This window comes from Dendrobium catenatum, unplaced genomic scaffold (assembly GCF_001605985.2).
Source record: "Dendrobium catenatum unplaced genomic scaffold, ASM160598v2 fragScaff_scaffold_847, whole genome shotgun sequence".
In the NCBI taxonomy this organism is placed as follows: Eukaryota; Viridiplantae; Streptophyta; class Magnoliopsida; order Asparagales; family Orchidaceae; genus Dendrobium; species Dendrobium catenatum.
Genome location: NW_021319309.1, coordinates 65,116 through 83,099, shown reverse-complemented (window position 1 = coordinate 83,099; position 17,984 = coordinate 65,116). Strand labels below are relative to the sequence as shown.

General features: G+C 33.0%; 1 protein-coding gene across 1 annotated transcript in view; it reads left to right on the top strand.

Moving 5' to 3' along the window:
* Positions 1-8,159: 8,159 nt before the first annotated feature.
* LOC110102995 (protein-tyrosine sulfotransferase) overlaps positions 8,160-17,984 on the top strand; it is a 64,618-nt gene continuing 54,793 nt past the window's right edge. The window contains exons 1-5 of the mRNA XM_020831523.2: positions 8,160-8,509; positions 9,447-9,507; positions 10,280-10,445; positions 10,553-10,624; positions 11,066-11,354. Of these exons, the coding sequence (XP_020687182.1) occupies positions 9,459-9,507; positions 10,280-10,445; positions 10,553-10,624; positions 11,066-11,354 (576 nt within the window). The 5' untranslated portion in view covers positions 8,160-8,509; positions 9,447-9,458. The remainder of the gene's footprint in view (positions 8,510-9,446; positions 9,508-10,279; positions 10,446-10,552; positions 10,625-11,065; positions 11,355-17,984) is intronic.

Here is a 17,984-nt window from a genome sequence, read left to right as displayed (position 1 = left end):
TTTTACAATTCACCCCCCCCCTCTTGTCATTTAGTAATTTCAACGCCTACTATGTATGATATAATCAGCCTATTTATACATAGTGCAATGTTACTTAAAATTATGAATAATTAATTAACTTGAAATGTGGAAGCACACATATATTTGTGGACTACACACCACAAAACTAGCGCATAACCTAATCTACCATATTTCACTCAACCCGCCTCCAACTAATAATCGATACTCGTGCTCTGCATATCTATGACGACCACTGCATATAGGAGGCAGGCTCATAATAACTTCCTTAGTGTATGGTGTCATTGTAACTATTGAGAAAGGGTTTGGTTGAATGAGTATTAATGCAAAAAAGAATGTGTGCTTGTAATTTATGAATGATCAACTATATGAATCTAACGTAGTCCATCTAGCTTGTCCTGATAAGTTGATAAGTTCCTAGAAGATACCTCGCATACATGGTCCTCGGCCCACCTGCATATAAAATGATGTTTAACTATTTGAAATGTATGGTGAACAAATTATGATTTGTATAAATTTAATGATAAACTATACCTATAACTAAGAGGTTTTTTTACAATATCTAGGAAAATGGGCACTCGAAGTGTCAGTTTACTAACGTGTTGTCACTCCCATGACCAAACTTGTAGCAATGACAAGCATCCAATAATATACAATATGGTGGGCTTCATGGCCAAAAATAGCTTCCTATGTAGGTTTGCGAGGACCAAACTACCCACTGACATGAAAAAAACTCCATCAAATCTTTCATAAGTGGGAGGTACTGCAATGGTACATGTGAGCATAAGCAATCAGATATAAGGAAGCAACCAATCAATTATAAAACATATGCTCTAACGTGCTACATGAATAAACAAGGGTCCAAATCATCATAAGACTCTCTATAGAAGGTCCATAAAAACCAGTATAGAGGCATCATCGAGTTAATTTGTAATGTCCCCATAGTTAAAGAAGCTTATACAATTTCATCTATATGGTGATGATACACTATTTTTAGATATGGGTATCTACCAAGCAGCTTGTCATAACAATCATACCAATTATCCCATCGAAGACTAGCTCATACAATAGGGGGCCCAACCATGGCCTCCTCGTCCACCCTAAGTCCAAGAAAAAACTTAAACATCTTATAACGTGATAGTCATTTCCCCTACAGGTAAATGGAATATGTTTATCAAAAGACAACATCACTCGACAAGAGTGGAAATGAGATAATGGTCCAGTCTTATATAATGAATGTGCTGGATCATATCCAATCCAACGATATATAGTCTATAAATGAATTGTTGGTAGATAACAAGCCACTCACGGGCCATGCTTAGGTGAGCAGCCCCATGTAACAGTGAAGTTTATTAATTTACATGATTTTTTTATCTCTTTATGATTTATAATTAATAAAATTCTTCCTTAAAATATAAGAAATCATATCGGATATGGAGTAGCAGCCCTTGGGCATCTCTTAGTACAGTGATGCTCGGCATGTAAGTAACATATACTTGCTCACCCTGGGACTGAGCCGTAATTTGTACTGCTCGATGACGATGAGCTCTGCGCCCTTGATCTGCCATATATGTAAGAACTTGTTTACATTAAAGTAAGAGAAATAATTCTAGCACATAAAAAGTAAGATAAATACAATTTCCTTAAAGTTCATTTTAATGAAATATCAAGTCCCTACAATTTTAATTTTCCCAGAAGTATAACCCTAATAGATTTCTTCGTCCAATACATAGTTTAAAAATATAGCTCCACTATAATATCACCCTGATACCATCATCACATTGTGGGAAATCAGTTCTAACTCCACAAGCCACCTTGCTTGCAAATTGAATGTAAGTCTAATTAGTTATATAATTTAAGTCAAAATATATGCATATTTAAAGACGTACCTTTAACGATTTGCCCTATTTGGATAGGTTGCACTATTATGGATAATGACCCCATAAACTATACAAGCTCAATCAGAATGTAATGCTCCAAAATCTAATTTGAAATATTTATTCATTTATCTTTTAATAAATAATAACTAGAGATGTATAATATCATATATAAGTAAAATAATAAAAATAGATTATATAATTCAAAACATTAATGTACACATCTATATTCATTTTTAAAAATCATATGCATTACTCAGGATTTACATAATCGTATCATAACTACTATGTCCTGACCTGAAATCATTTAACCACATATAATGAGCTTAAAAAACTTAGAAGGTTATCAAAACCTATAATTAAAATTAAAGCATGATAAAGGAGCAATATGCATGTCAACAATCATATCATAGTAGTTATATTCATATGATCAATGAATTAGTACATAAATAATAAATTTCACATGCAATAGTAGTAGAATTTATAAACAGTAAAATGCTACAGTACAAAAGCCAGTAAAGCAGTAAATTAGTATGAGTGTCAAATCTATAAAACAATCGTCATATCCGTAATACCAACCAGTACATAAATTATATAAAGTATCAAATCAAAATTTCAATAAAGACTGTTAAAATTGAATCAATATAATAAAATTATGTAAGAATTTACACATGTTATCCAGTTATTATATATCACATACTTAATATTAATATCAAAATCAGTAACAATAAAAATCCAATGAAAAGAGCAGTAGAATAATGAAATAATAATAAATTCATACAGTAATAATAAATTCATATAGTAATAAGAATAATGCCTCAAGAATATGCATTTTATAGTCACACTAAACAGGTAAAAAGTCCTGGCTATCTCGATTTTTTTAGTATTGTATTAGTTTCAACAAATCGTTGGTTCAATAATCAGAGTCATCACTCTTTGTCCACCAACATAATAATCATCTCCTTATAAATCTTAATTAGTATCACGTGAATCAGTAGAGGATAACATCAAATCATAGTATTTAAAGGAAAGTCCGCCAACATCATCATGTACAGGTAAATCAATCTCTAACCAATGAGTTAATTAGCTTTTACTTATTTTTTACACTCACATTATTATCATAATATTATAATAATAATTTCACTTACATATCCACATTCATTTTCAATGCATTGCAGCAAATAAAGTATAATTGAGCTTAATTCATAAACTGCCAAAATGCCTTAATGATAAACAATAAAAATCATACTAAGAAAAAATTTGCATTTTTAGAATTTAACCAAATTATCAAATATAGCATAAAATAACATTATGAAACTTTAGTTAAACTAAATCATTTTCTTTAGATGTTAAAATAAATTTTTGAGTAGGCAAAAATCACCCGGTGAAAAATATCAAATTAATACTTAAAATATGCATAATTTAAATATCTATAAAATATAAAAAGTTACGTAGTGAAAGTTTTATCAATACAAAATTATTCACATTTTTTTCGATAATATTAACATAAATTTGATCAAAAAATACTAAAAATACAAAATCTTTGTAATCAGAAATAGGGTAAAGGTTCCTTACACTGAAACGAGTAAATCTCCCAACAGGCTCGACTAATGAAAATTGCTCCGTGATCTTAAAATTTGAATTTTCTTTTTCTCTCTCATCACTTTTCTCTCTAAATCTCTCAAGCCATGTCTCTATTGCTGAAATTAGAAAGAAAATAAAATGTATTTAATAAGCATTAGTGGATTTTGATATTTATAATAAAATTATATATAATATTAATATAACTATTAAATTTAATTAATTTTTTAATATAAAATTCATATAAAATATTTTGGGCTTTAAAAATTATAAAAAATATCAATAAAATAAATTATATTATTTAGAAAATAACGATAAAGCTAGTTTGCAAAACAGACATCTGACGGTCCCAAAATCCTCAATTGTACCGACAGATACCAATTTCTTAAGGATTTTCACCGTTGCCTAAAAATTACGAAAAATTTCATGCAAGTAAAATACTATAATAACAACATTATGGAGAAGACGATTTGGATTTGGAGTAATATTGACTCTAGAAAAAAATATTTACCTCGATCAAAATATGAGTTATTACATAGTATTGTTTTTTGGTTCATCCATTGTATTCCTAAATCTACTGGATTGTGGTCGCCAATCCCATTTCCTCAATGTTGGGGGTAGTAATGGTCTTATTCCTATTATTTCGTCAAATAGTGGCCAATATAGCTTCTCTAATATAACATGAAAAGAGTAGCATAACTTTGTTAGAACTATATGTTGTAGTAGGGTGAAATAAGCATAATGTAATCTCATCTTTTCTCTCCAACAACAATGATAGCATGGAGGCATGGTATATGCATGGTACAATTATTGCTTGTTATAACTACACTAACATATTAGAGTTGAACTGATTTCTACCTTGAAATCCCTACAAGACATATCAAATACATGATACTCCTAGTTATTTATGTAAATTGGGGTTGGACAACGAGTACTTCATGCTCATATTGCTTGAACGAGCTCCTTATATAGTAAATGGAGACTCCGCAGTAGCAACCCAAATGCTTATATTAGTCGAAAACTTATTAAAGAAAATTACAAGGTTGTAGTATATAGTTGTGATTAGACCCTAAATGGGTAGGCCATGTGCACATTTTAAAATCCCATTAAAGCATTATGAAGCATTTGTGGTCATGATCACGTAATGGTACCCACCATCATACAAAAGGCTCCACTTATTGACGTTTCACTCGACCAACCACTAATGCACTTCCTTCTTAATATTTGTTATATCTACCACGAGTCTTTTAAAAGTTCTGAACTTGTCTGTGTTCCCAACAAAGTATATTTTCTCATAAATATCTTATGAATCAGTAACTACAACACGCCGAATAAATTTCTTGAAGTTCTCCCTAAGGTGTCGGAAGTAGTAACTATGTGATGCGTACGGAAAGATATCCCGACATCCTTGAGCTATTCTATAGTGCTTTTTAGATACAAAGCATATGTCTTGTCGGGGTTCGAACCTATGGAATTAATTTGTAGAAAATCCGTAAAAATCATGACCAAGATGTATTTGACTCGGCCTCCATAATAATAAATGCAAGGTGGTATATTCCACCATTTCCATTAATGCCAATTGCAGCAAGTAGCATCCCTATGTATTTGCCCAATATAAATGTCTCATCCAAGCTAAGCACCTGGTGATAAAATTTTTATCCCTCAATTGTTGGACAAAATGCCCATAATAGTGATTTGAAACGATTATTCCAATAACTTATATGTTGTGATCTGATCCTGGAAGTGCAATTTTAATGGCTTCCATATAAAAGTGAAGCAGTATGAGTCCTCAAAACTACCAAAGACTAATTTGATAGCCTTCCCTCATGCATCCCAAAACTTAATGTAAGGAATCTTAATGTCAAACTTAGACTCCATCCGAGCAATGATTTCATATGGCTTCATGTCTATTTACTAATGAAGAATGGTGGTGATGTAGTAAGAAATGAACTTGGATTTACAATTATGATGACCACCTGACATTATATGATTCATGCAAGTATATGGAGGACCACTAGATGAGACTTTCCGTATACCACTAAGTCGCTTGCTTTTTGCTGCGTGTAGATGCCATAGGCATGGACAGTATGAGTTATCATGTTATGCACGCCTAATGATAAGCCTTGTCTTATTAGATATGCTTTAGATATGCATTTGATGTATTCCATATTGTTGATGATTGACCACCCATTAAGTGCACACCAAAAGACATCCTTAGTGATGAAGTTATTCCTTCATACAATTATTCTGGAATAATGCCATCCAACAACATCCATACATTCCCATGCATGTGCTGATCGTATAAGTTTGACATAATCATTACCTGCCACCATTGCCCCTAACTCAGGCTAGTTATAAAAAGTATGCTCACGAACCAACTCATGGCCAGGCAATGATACATCACAGTCTTCTACAACTGGATTTCTTCCATCCTTAATGGGTGTTTCACTCGAGCTCTCACTAGTTCTACTATCCATCATTACATATCCTTTAAAAACTGCTTCAACTCCAACATACTTTCTCTGCTTAAAATGTTTAGTATGTTGTTGGAGCTGAAACATCAGTGTGCTTGAAGACATCCTGTCACAAACACTTGCATGCCCTCTCGTATATGATTATAACAATATAAGATGCTCGCTCATACTTAAGCGGCCTACACATATTGGTTCATATTGTAGTAAACGTTCACGAACACAAAAGCTACGACTTTCATATGCAGCACCAGGTAGTGTAGATGGCATGCAACACGCAATACAATGTAATGGTTGGACGGGCTATGATCTACATCGAGTTCATATTAGGTGTACACGAACCTGTCTACTTGGTAAGAGGATGTCAGGTCATCATAGCCCATCTGACGAGGAGAAGTGAGACTTATGTCACCTCTACACAGTTGCTCAATTTGAATACGATAATCAAAATACGTATTCGAGCTTCATTAAGTATGAACTCACAAACCTCATTGTTAGTGACTTGGATTGTAGTGTAACCTCCATTATTCGAAAGATGACAAACAAGGTCAACCCGACATTTTTCACTGTCACAGTGCAATGCTCCAAGAATTCTTACATTTAACTGTTCAATTGTAATATTCTTATTTATTTCAACGGGACAGTTTCTTCCACTGATGTATGAATGGATGAAATCCTCCATTATGTTCAGATAACCATCGTAATACAGAATAAAGTGTGACATTGCACGAAATCTGATCTTCATATGTTCTTTAAATAAATAAATAAATTCACACGTGTCATTCGACAAATCATTCATAATACTATTTTGAAAGACGATATTTAAACCAATCTTAAAGTGAATGTGGAAATTAATAGAAATTTAAGAAATATCTCATAAAAAAAATAAATGTTTCATTTACTGATAATAATGGTCAATTATTTGAAAAAAAAAAGTTCTGAAATAATTTACCTTCTAATGTCATGCAATACTGTCAAACTCAATAAATTTAATATACAAAATTATAGAACATACAAAAATAATCTATCCTATTAACAATTTTTAATTGTAATATTATGTTTTTAAAATAATCACTTATTCATAAAAAAAAGTTTACTCATTAATCTTTTTTAAATAAGATGAACATGCAAGGTAATCCACCTATAATGTTATTTTTAATTAATGTTATCTTTCTGTTCATTTTCTTAATACATAAATAAAGATATTAGCATTACAAATAAATTAATAATTTAACTTTCTAATGATCCACATAGTTCAACTAGTATACTTAATTTTCTGTTCACTTCTTCTAAATAAAGATATTAGCTATACTTTTAATATAATTTGCTAAAATTTAAATTAATTTTCTATTTAGGTTTTCTAAGTTTTTGAAATAAATCTTGAAACTCAACTTAAATCCATTAATTTGCAAGCTTCTTTGAATAAACAGAAGCAAGATTTGGTGGATGAATTTGTCAAAATAAGGTTTCGTTTGGGACGGCTTTCTTACTGCTTCTCAAAGCAGCTTTTTAGTAATTTTTTTTTTAATTTTTATACTAAAAGTTATTTTAAGAAGTAATAAAAAAAATTATCCCAAACGAAATCTAAGACAACCAAAATAAAATATCTTCATAAATAATTTATTCTGCAAAAGGATCTAACCAAAATAAACAAACAGGAGCAAAACATGGAGGAAGTTCTTGAACATATCAGTATTTCATTTCTCAAAAAAATAATATTATTAAAACATATATCTAATTACATAAAATATTTGATCAAAGGCTGAGCAGAATCCTGATAAATTATAATGTAATATTTCTAAATAACATTCTAAAAATTTACACAAAATATAATTTACAAAATACAATCTATTTCCAAAAAAATTAAACTTCATAATATTTACATCTTACAAAAATAATTTAAATAGCAATCTAACAAAATTTTTTATAAAAAAGAATGATTGGCGTACATCCGCAAACAACTGAATGCGGATTTTTGTTCTAGAATTTCACACCAAATTAAATCATAAATTTTATCTGCTTCTTTCGCTTTTTACGATGGCAAATATATTTCTTTTTATAAATTGGTCTGTTTATTTAAAAAAAAAGTTCATATGAAATAATTTGTTTATTTAATTAAATAAACTAATGAATATAAATCACTCAGTCCCAAAAAAAAAAAAAACAGTATTAATCAAATCAGGAACCATTATTTTAAATTTTAATTGATTCTCTGACATCGCTGATGCTTAATTTTTGATACATAAATCAACTCATTTTTATAGAAAACATTTGTCAACCATTTTTTGCTTTATTGACTTCAACTCCAATTTCTAATTTCAACTTGAGAAATACTTTATTTCCAACTCTTCTTCAATCGATCCACCTTCTCGATCTCCACTCAAAAAGTTTCCTTTAAATCCGAGAGGAATGGTACAGCGAGAAGTCAGAGAAAAGTTGTCGGGAAAAAATTCAAATTTGATTTTTGGCCGGACCTTGAAGCTTCTTCGGGTGTTGGATTCAGGGGCTTCTCTGGAAATCGGTTATTCCCCGGAAATTACGTTTCATGAACTCGAGATTCTGGTAGTTTGTTCCCTCTTCACTCTCGGCTTCCATGTTATTATGTTGCTGAAATGTACTACAAAGTTGATTGTTAGGTTTTATTGCACATTTTTCAAAATCGTGTTTTTAGGGTTTTTTGGAAGAAGGTCATAGTAATCTTATTTGAATGCGGATTGTGGTATTTGGTCGGCTAGGTTTTTTGATATTGTATTAGAGGTCGTTCAATTGTTTCTTCTTTATGTTCTTTCACGTGGTAGATCCCTTATGGGGCTCTCTAGTTGACATTGTGCAAGGTGATGTTTTGTTTTTCCTAATTTTATCAGCAGTTTGGAAAATTTTGAGTTTATAATTTTAGGGAACTTCGATTCAGAAACATACTCTTAAGATATAAGATTCCTTGGATTCAAACGTTCAAACTTTCTGCCAGACTTTTTTTTTTTTTTTTTTTTTTTTTTTTAAATTTCTTTGGACTTCGTTTGCTGGTTCCTTAGAACTATTTCTATCGGTTCATATAGTTAGTGTCCTAGCAAAGGCTTACTGTGTTTTGTCCCTTCAGTTTTCATTTTTTATTGGCTCATATTGTATTCTATCAAAGGCTTACCCTGCTTTTTCCATTTAGTTTTCATTTATATGTTGTGTAATTTGTTGTAATGCTTATTTCTTGTTTTTGATTTGTGAAGTTTTTTAGCTTCCTATTGAAACATTTTATGTTGATGTTCTGTTTAAATTCTTATATTGACAATAGTTAAGATATTTCATTTTGCATTTTGTGCTTTTCTTGTATCTGTAGGAGTGTATGCTTAGTTTTTTGGTTTAAAAGATTAGTGATAATCAGTAGAGGTCATAGTGTTTTCAAGTAATTGTCAGGAATATTTGGTACCAATTTTAAGTTTTGAACCTCCTGTTTATGTCACCGGCACACCATTGAAGGCTAATGTTGCTGTTTGTTTGTAAACAGCCTTAACTCGTAATGGCAAAGACACGAAGACTTGGCATGTTATTGGTGCTTATTTTTTTGGGTATAGTATTTACTCTCCTAGCATCTTACTTATTGTCTTCCCTTTCATGCAAAGTTTTGATCATAATCTTCTTCTCATAATGAATACAATTGAATCATGCTAATTCATCAGCTGACTCAAGCTCGACTCAGTAAATGGCTCATAAGACAAGTTCAATGAGCTAATAAGCCAAGCTTGAGTTAACTCCGATTTAATTTTTTAGCTAATGAGTCGGCTCATTTAAAAAATGCTAATATAAAATATACTTAAATTACGTTATAATTCAAGGGCTTAAATAATTTTTTTTTAAAGCATTTAAAATCTATGTCACTTCCTTATTTCAAGTCATTTGCTATTATTTCTCCGCTAATTTATCGTTCTTTTTTATCATTTAATTACTACAACTACTTGGATCTAAATCATCTTCTTTCTTTTATAATAAATGAGTCGGCTCGAACCCATAGAATTGAGGTCAAGCTTGATCTATAAATCAATTGATTAGTAAATCTTAAGCTCAAGCCAAGGGTGGCTCGAAATCGACTCGTTTACACCTCTGAATACAGTAGTATATATTTCAACTTGGCTTGTTCATCTATACATGTTTTTGCAAGTATTTAGTTTTATATGTTCTTTATTCTGCAGCTAGTCATGAACTTATTTAGCTCAGCGCTTCCCTTTCTTAGGAAATTTAGTTTGCATAATATAAAACATTAGGGGCCCATAAAACATGCTTAACTGATTAATAAAATAGTTAGAAATCTTTTTCCTGAAACATTTCTAATCCTTGCATCAGTACTTGCATCCAAGGGCGAGGATGATTTCTCCTACTGTGAAAGCATGGTTAGGAAGTGGGCTAAATCTTCAGCTGGCAATAGAATCAAGGCAGACAAGCTGACTCTAAAGGATTTTTTATTTTTCTTACATGTTCCAAGAACAGGAGGGCGAACTTATTACTCTTGGTTTGTCTTTTTCCTTTTTTTTTTAATAATTCAATTCTATCATCAGAACAGCATATTGAATTTGAGAAATTATTTTTGGTTGTCATTTTGTATTTTTCCTGCAACAGTTTCTTGAAGAAACTATATGCTAACACCGATGAGTGCCCCCGTTCCTACGACAAATTACGTTTTGACCCAAGGTAAATACAGTTGACACCATCATCTTTTACCATGCCTTAGAGCACATACTGGCCCTTGTTTTTTCTAATTTTTTTTTCCTTGTCTTCCCTTTTGTCCTTGGAAGGTTATTATTTTCATGCCAAACTGGCATACGATAACCACGGGTTGTACTTTTCTCCTCAAATTACATTATTTAAAGCAGTAACCCAAACCTTTTAATCATGCTTTGCTAATTCGCTCTAAATCTGTAGCTTTTGTTGTTTTTTATTTGTATGGAAGTTTTATAGTTGTTATGTTATAACAATGGCAAAAAAAAAAAAAAAGTTATAACAATGGCAAGGGAAACGTTTCTTGGTGCCAATTTCTTTTTTGGCATCATATATCATCTAGAAACAAGTGATCTAATTTAATTAGCTCATGTGGTTATGGGTTACTGAATAGTTGGTTTTGATTTTTTGCAGGGAAACTAACTGTAGATTACTTGCTACTCATGATGACTATAGCTTGATGTCAAAGCTGCCCAAAGATAAAACTTCGATGATAACAATATTAAGAAATCCAATTGATCGTGTTTTTAGCACATATGAATTTTCAGTGGAAGTTGCAGCTAGGTTTCTTGTACATCCAAATTTAACTTCAGCTACACAAATGACTAAAAATATGAAATCCCGATCTCGTGGAGTAAGTACTCTAGATATATGGCCATGGAAGTTCCTTGTTCCTTGGATGAGAGAAGACTTATTTGCCCGGGTATTTCTCATTACCTTGTTTTGCAGACATTTGCTATTTTCAATCTCTGACATGTTTTAGGATGAAGCCAATTTTTTCTTTAATTTTGTTGAGGTTACCAATTTATGCTTGGATGATCATGCCCACGTATGACGTTTAACCTGGCTTCTTAAGACAACATTTCTCTAAGAAAAGATTATAGTACTTCTGAACTTGTCATAAATATATGGATATTATAAGCCTAGATAACCACATATCATTAACTTAAATGATTGTATATGCATTGGCATTTTGATGTAAGCACAGTAGATGAAAAAAAACAAACAAGGAGACAAAGGGCAAAATTAAACCAAACTTGATTCAAATAGTAGCAATCATCTATGACATCCGTCGAAGAAAACTAGAAGAGAATTCAAAGAAACAATAAAAACAACGCTATCCTCAGACAACCGTCAGAGCGGGTTCCTCACATGCATCGAAATGTAAGTTAAGTAAAATAAGTGCTTAGGGCTAGCAAACTAATGGTCCACCACTGCAAGATAGTCCAATTGTCCAATCCAAACTCGTCTAGCAAATGCTTCCAAATCAGCCAACAAACATCACCAAAGCTCAAGAAGAAGGATACAGATGGAGTGGAATTTGCGGAGAGACGAAAGAGATTAGAAGCTGAGAAGAAGGGTGGAAAGAACTCGCAAGTCTTTCCTAGAAGAAGAGAAGGAGAATGAAACAAGCTTGCAAGCTTTTCCAAGAACCCGCAGGTTTATAGCAAATTTGCTCTCAATATTCAACTACTATTCCATCTCAAACCATCTTATATTTATAGGCAAGAGAGGAGAAACCAAACAGTCAATTTATTGAATTCCCACAGGAATCCAAGCATCACAAACCACGAAAATCCCCCCAACACTTCACGGGAAACAGCCTAGCCAGGGACTCGAAGAGGCAGCCACGGAACCAAAGAGGCCCGCACAGAATCGAGGCGCCAAAAGACACGGAAAGGCCACCCAACACGGAAAACCAGCAGCCAACCGGGGAAACCAAGGAGCCATGGCACGGAAAACAACCAGCACAGGAAGCCCAAAAAACAGCCACGAAATCCCATGGGATAAGGACAAATTTTAAAGAAGAAAGGGGAGGAGAAGGGACAAGACCACTCCAATAATGAATCCAACTTATGAGCTTACCTTAGAACATTAATGAGCTTCTAAACTTCAACTCATCATTAATGAGCTAGCAACTAAGAAAATAAGCTCAACTCCAATGCACTATCCTCTTCCACACATCACCATAGGCTCCAAAACCGTGGACCATAAGACAACCCGTGAACCAGCAGCAGCCAAGGACCAATCGAGCCAACAAACCAAAGGTCTACTAAGCCCCAATAACAACCTACCATGATCATTAGATGCTTTCCCATCATTGGATAGCTATAAAAAGAAAAGAACATAAAAAATATACTAATGTTTAATATAAATAAAAATACAGAATATTTGATAGCATCAACTCCCTTATGGTGGAAAATTCTCATCTCCTGATGAGAACGTTTCAGCAACTCTTTCATAAAGCTCCAAATTTCAATTTTTTAGATCAGCAGCATCAATCCAGGTGCAATTAGTTAACGGTCGATTGCTCCATTTGACCAAGAACCTCTTGTGTTCCCCATGTCTTGTTTTAGTGACTTTCATATCAACAACATCTTTAATTTGATCTTCAGACTTTGCCAAAGAAGTAGAGAGTGGCAAAGTTTCAATATCTACAGAATCATCAAAATTTCCTTCATACAAAGACAGGTCAGATATGTTAAAAACAGGAGAAGTGCCAACAGTAATTGGTAGATCCAGCAAGTAGGCAGTAGTGTCTAATTTTCGAAGCACACGAAAAAGGCCAAATTTCTTTCGGCTTAACTTTGTAAAAGTTCCAACAGGAAATCGTTGGCGTCGAAAGTAAGCCATAACCAAATCACCCACATTGAAATTCACTTCTTTTCGATGTTTATCGGCAGTAGATTTGTACTTAGCATTAGCCTTTTGGAGTTTTTCAAGGACCTGCTGTTGGACAGTTTTTATGTGGTCAAATGTTTCAAAAGCTTCAGAACTAGTTTTTTTAGGTAAGGACAAGCAGTTTCTATCTAAAATGTGAGGAATAGGTTGTCCATAAATTATTTCAAAAGGAGTTTTTCCAGTGGAACGATTAACAGAATTATTGTAAGCAAACTCAGCCTGAGGTAACACTAAATTCCATTGAGATTGTTTTTCTCCAGCAAGGCATCTTAACAAATTTCTTAAACTTCTATTGACAACTTCAGTTTGCCCATTAGTTTGAGGATGATAGGCACTACTAAATTGAAGAGTAGTTCCAAGTTTTGCCCAAAGAGTTCTCCAAAAATGACTAAAAAATCTAGTGTCTCTATCAGAAATAAAAGTACGAGGAATACCATGAAAATGAACAATTTCTTTAAAAAATAAACCAGTAATGTAAGAAGCATCAGAAGTTTTCCTACAAGGAATAAAATGCGCCATTTTGCTAAATCGATCCACAACAAAAAAAACAGAATCAAATTTTCGAGAAGTAACTGGCAAACCCAAAATGAAATCCATAGAAATATCCTCTCAAGGTTTGTTTGGAATAGGTAGAGGAGTATACAAACTAGAATTTTGTGCAGTTCCTTTAAAAGCTTGACATATTTTGATTTTGATAAGTTGAAAAGTTTTTTCAACCTCAGGGGTCCATTTAAAGATTTTCTTTTTTAAATAATCAGTGATAGGAGCGGTCACAGAACTGAAGTTTTTAATGAATCAATGATAAAAAGATGCTAACCCCTGAAAACCTCTTACCTCACTGATATTTTTAGGAACATGCCAGCTTTTTATTGCCTCAATCTACTTTGATTCCCTTAGCAAACACAATGTAACCGAAGAATGTCAAACTTGAAGTCTTAAAAGAACACTTCCTCAAATTGATATACAATTTTTGTTCCCTTAAAGTTTGCAAAATTTGTTTGACATGAAACAGATGTTTAGATGGACGAATGATGTAAATTAGAATATCATCAAAATATACTACCACAAACTTCCCAATAAAAGGTCGCAAAATATGATTCATTGTTCGCATAAAAGTACTTGGAGCATTTGACAAACCAAAAAGCATAACAAGCCACTCATACAAGCTCTCTTTGGTTTTAAAAGCAGTATTCCATTCATCCCCAGGTCTAATTCTTATCTGATGATACCCACTTTTCAAATCAATTTTAGAAAAAACTTTGGCACCACTTAGCATATCTAGCATGTCATCCAACCTAGGAATTGGAAACCTGTATTTGTTGGTTATCTTATTTATGGCTCGGCTATCGACACACATTCTCCAGGTTCCATCTTTTTTAGGAGTAAGCAAAGCAGGCACAGCACAAAGACTTAGACTTTCTTGAATTAAACCCTTTTCCAACAGTTCAGACAGTTGTTTAGAAAGTTCTTGATGTTCATTTGGACTCATCCTGTAATGTGAACGGTTAGGCAATGTAGCTCCAGGAATTACGTCAATATGATGTTGAATGTTTCTCATTGGGGGTAAACCAGTTGGTAACTCATAAAGTATTAAATAAGAGAATTCATTTAGCAATGGTTGTATTTCTTTAGGAATCTCAAGAGTTAAATCAATTTCTTTTCTAAGCACCAAATATACCACATCAGACTATGTTATTTCATTTGTGTTTAAAAGCAATTCAGGAGTGGAAGATTTCGCAGACTTTTTATTTTTTGTTGCTGAGTCAGAAATATTTTTTTTATGGAAAAAGAGTGAACTTCTTATTATCTTTAATTAAGGTATATGTGTTCTTTTCTCCATCATGAATGGTTTTATGATCATACTTCCATGAACGACCTAAAAAGGATATAACAGACTTCAAGAGGTACAACATCACAGACAATTTGATCCTTGTAAGTTCCTCCAATTGTTAAGTTCACAATGCATTGTTTGGTTATAGGAACCTCACTCCCCTCTTTAAACCAAGATATTTTATATGACTTAACAAGAGGTTTTGTTTTCAATTTAAGCTTCTTCACCATGTGTTGTGACACAAAATTTCCTGAACTTCCACTATCAATCATTAAGGTACAAATTTTTCCTTCAACAGTGCAGGTGATCCTAAAGATGTTTCTTCTAAGCCATTTATCTTTCTTTTCAATTTGAGCAATTAAAACTTGTCGAATTACTAACAATGGTTCTCCTTCATCACCTTCCAAGTCAAAATTTTCCATTTCAGCTTCAGTTTCAAATTCTGTTTCGTTATCTTCCTCTTCCTCTATTTCCTTTTCATTTTCTATGAAGTTATTTCATGGAGGGTTATTTTTTCTGCAAGTAACCGACAAATGACCGTATATACCACATTTGTAACAAGGCCCAATCAGTTTAGATTGTTAAGTAGGTTTAGATCCCATTACCCCCTTACCCTTATCCTGATTTTGACTTTCAAAAGCTTTAACTTTCACTCCCGAAGTTCCTGCAAAAGTTTGAGATTGAAGCTTAGTTCCACTAGTTTGGCGCCGCTTATATGTTTAAGTTATTTTGTTGCTTCCCCGCAAATGTTGTTTTTCAATTCTCAAGGCCATGCGATAAGCTTCATCTAATTTAATGATATGATGCAAGTTAAATTGATCCTGAATTGTCCATTTTAACCCATTAAGATATCTTGTTATGGTTTTCTCCTCAGACTCATCCAAATTATTTCTAGCTTGCAATTTATAAAAGTTTTCAGTGTATTCTTCCACAGTTTGATTTCCTTTACGCAAATTGTTAAATTCCTGAAAGATAGTTCTTGAATGATCAGAAGACAGAAATTTTCCTTTCATCTTTTTTTTCATCCTATCCCAAGTTTGAATTTTTTCTTTGCCTTGCCTTAATCTGTTGTTTTGTAAGTTTTTCCACCAAGTTAATGCATGTCCTGTCAGTTTTAAACTTGCGAATTTGACTTTTCGATTATCCGGGATTTCTTTCCATTCGAAAAATTGATCCATTTTCTCTACCCATTCAATGAATTGTTCAGGTTGTAATTTTCCTTCAAAATTGTGGACATCGATTTTAATTCCGTAATCCCAATTTTTTTGCCGCCTATTTTGATTTCTAGGTTCTTCCTTCTCACTTTCAGAAGTTTGAATATTAGGATTAACATCAGCTTGATTGACATTCAGATTAGCAATTGCTTCAGCTACCGTGTTGATTTGTTGTTGCAAATTATTCAATTGTTGCATCATTTGTTGCCAATCCCCATGATCATTAGCCATTTGTTAAACACAAAAGAGAAAGACTCCTACCAACTCAAAAATAAGCGAACTTGCTCTGATACCAATTTGATGCAATCAAAAATTTGGGGCCCTCTCACAGATTTTTGATTGCATTACATTTGGGGTAGAAGCTGGCATTTCATTAGAGGTTAAACTCCCCTTAGCATGTGTGTCCTTGACTGTATTCTTGCATAGGGCTAAAATGCTTGCCTATGACATAATGAACCTGAGGCTTTCGATAATCCATGGCATTAGGTTCGATAGAACTTTGAACTTTTCCGTGCTAGTTTTACTCAAGCTCACTATCAGTTGGTTCGAACTAGAACTATTACCAAAGATCTTGTTTTGATTCCACAAGAACCTATTGTTCCACATAGCAACAAAGGTGGCAAATGTGAACCTATTGGGAAAGGTCCCTACGTTATGGAGAAGGTGCATGAAGTTGAATCTCACCAACTCATTGATTGAGAAGACATACACCATGCCTCCTATCAATTGATGTTACTTTAAGAAGTGTTATGCTATGTAGTAATGACCCAGTTTAGCTCCCTATGGGTTGAGCTTGTTTTGTCGCCAAAACCTAACCTTGACCAAATTTCTTCTATATGGCGCCAAAATATAGACGTTTTATTATCTTGGATTTCATTTTCAATTTCAAACATTTATTGCCTTTTTGACTTTAATGACTTTGTGTTTATTGCCATATGAAATATCATTTTAGAAAATTTATCTAAATATGGCTAGTGGTGTATGTTTATTTCATTACACCTTGGCCTATTTTTTTAGTTATTTTATTTTATATAGAGGAAATCTCTACAACAACAACAACAACATCAAGCCTTTATCCACTACGTGGGGTCGGCTACATGAATCCTTTTTCTCCTTTGTGTTCTATTAAAGGTCAAATTCTTGTTTAAATCTAATAAAGAAAGGTCATTCTTAATATTTTCTAACCAAGTCTTTTTAGGTCTGCCTCTACCTTTCTTAACATAAGTTAAATCTAATACCTATACTCTCCTAACCGAGTCATTGGAAGGCCGCCGTTTTATGTAACCAAACCATCTAAGGCGGCTCTCTCTAATCTTATCTTCTACTGGAGCTACTCCAACCTTTTCACGTATATGCTCATTTTGTATCCTATCTCTAAGGGTAAAGCCACTCATCCACCTGAGCATCCTCATCTCTGCCACACTTAACATAGTATTATGCTTCTCTTTTAATGGCCAACATTCCGCACCATAAAGCATTGCAGGCCTCACTACCATCTTATAGAATTTTTCCTTAAGTTTGAGGGGTACTTTTCTATCACACAACATGCCCGATGCATTCCTCCACTTCAACCATCCAACTTGAATTCTGCTAATAATATCCCCAT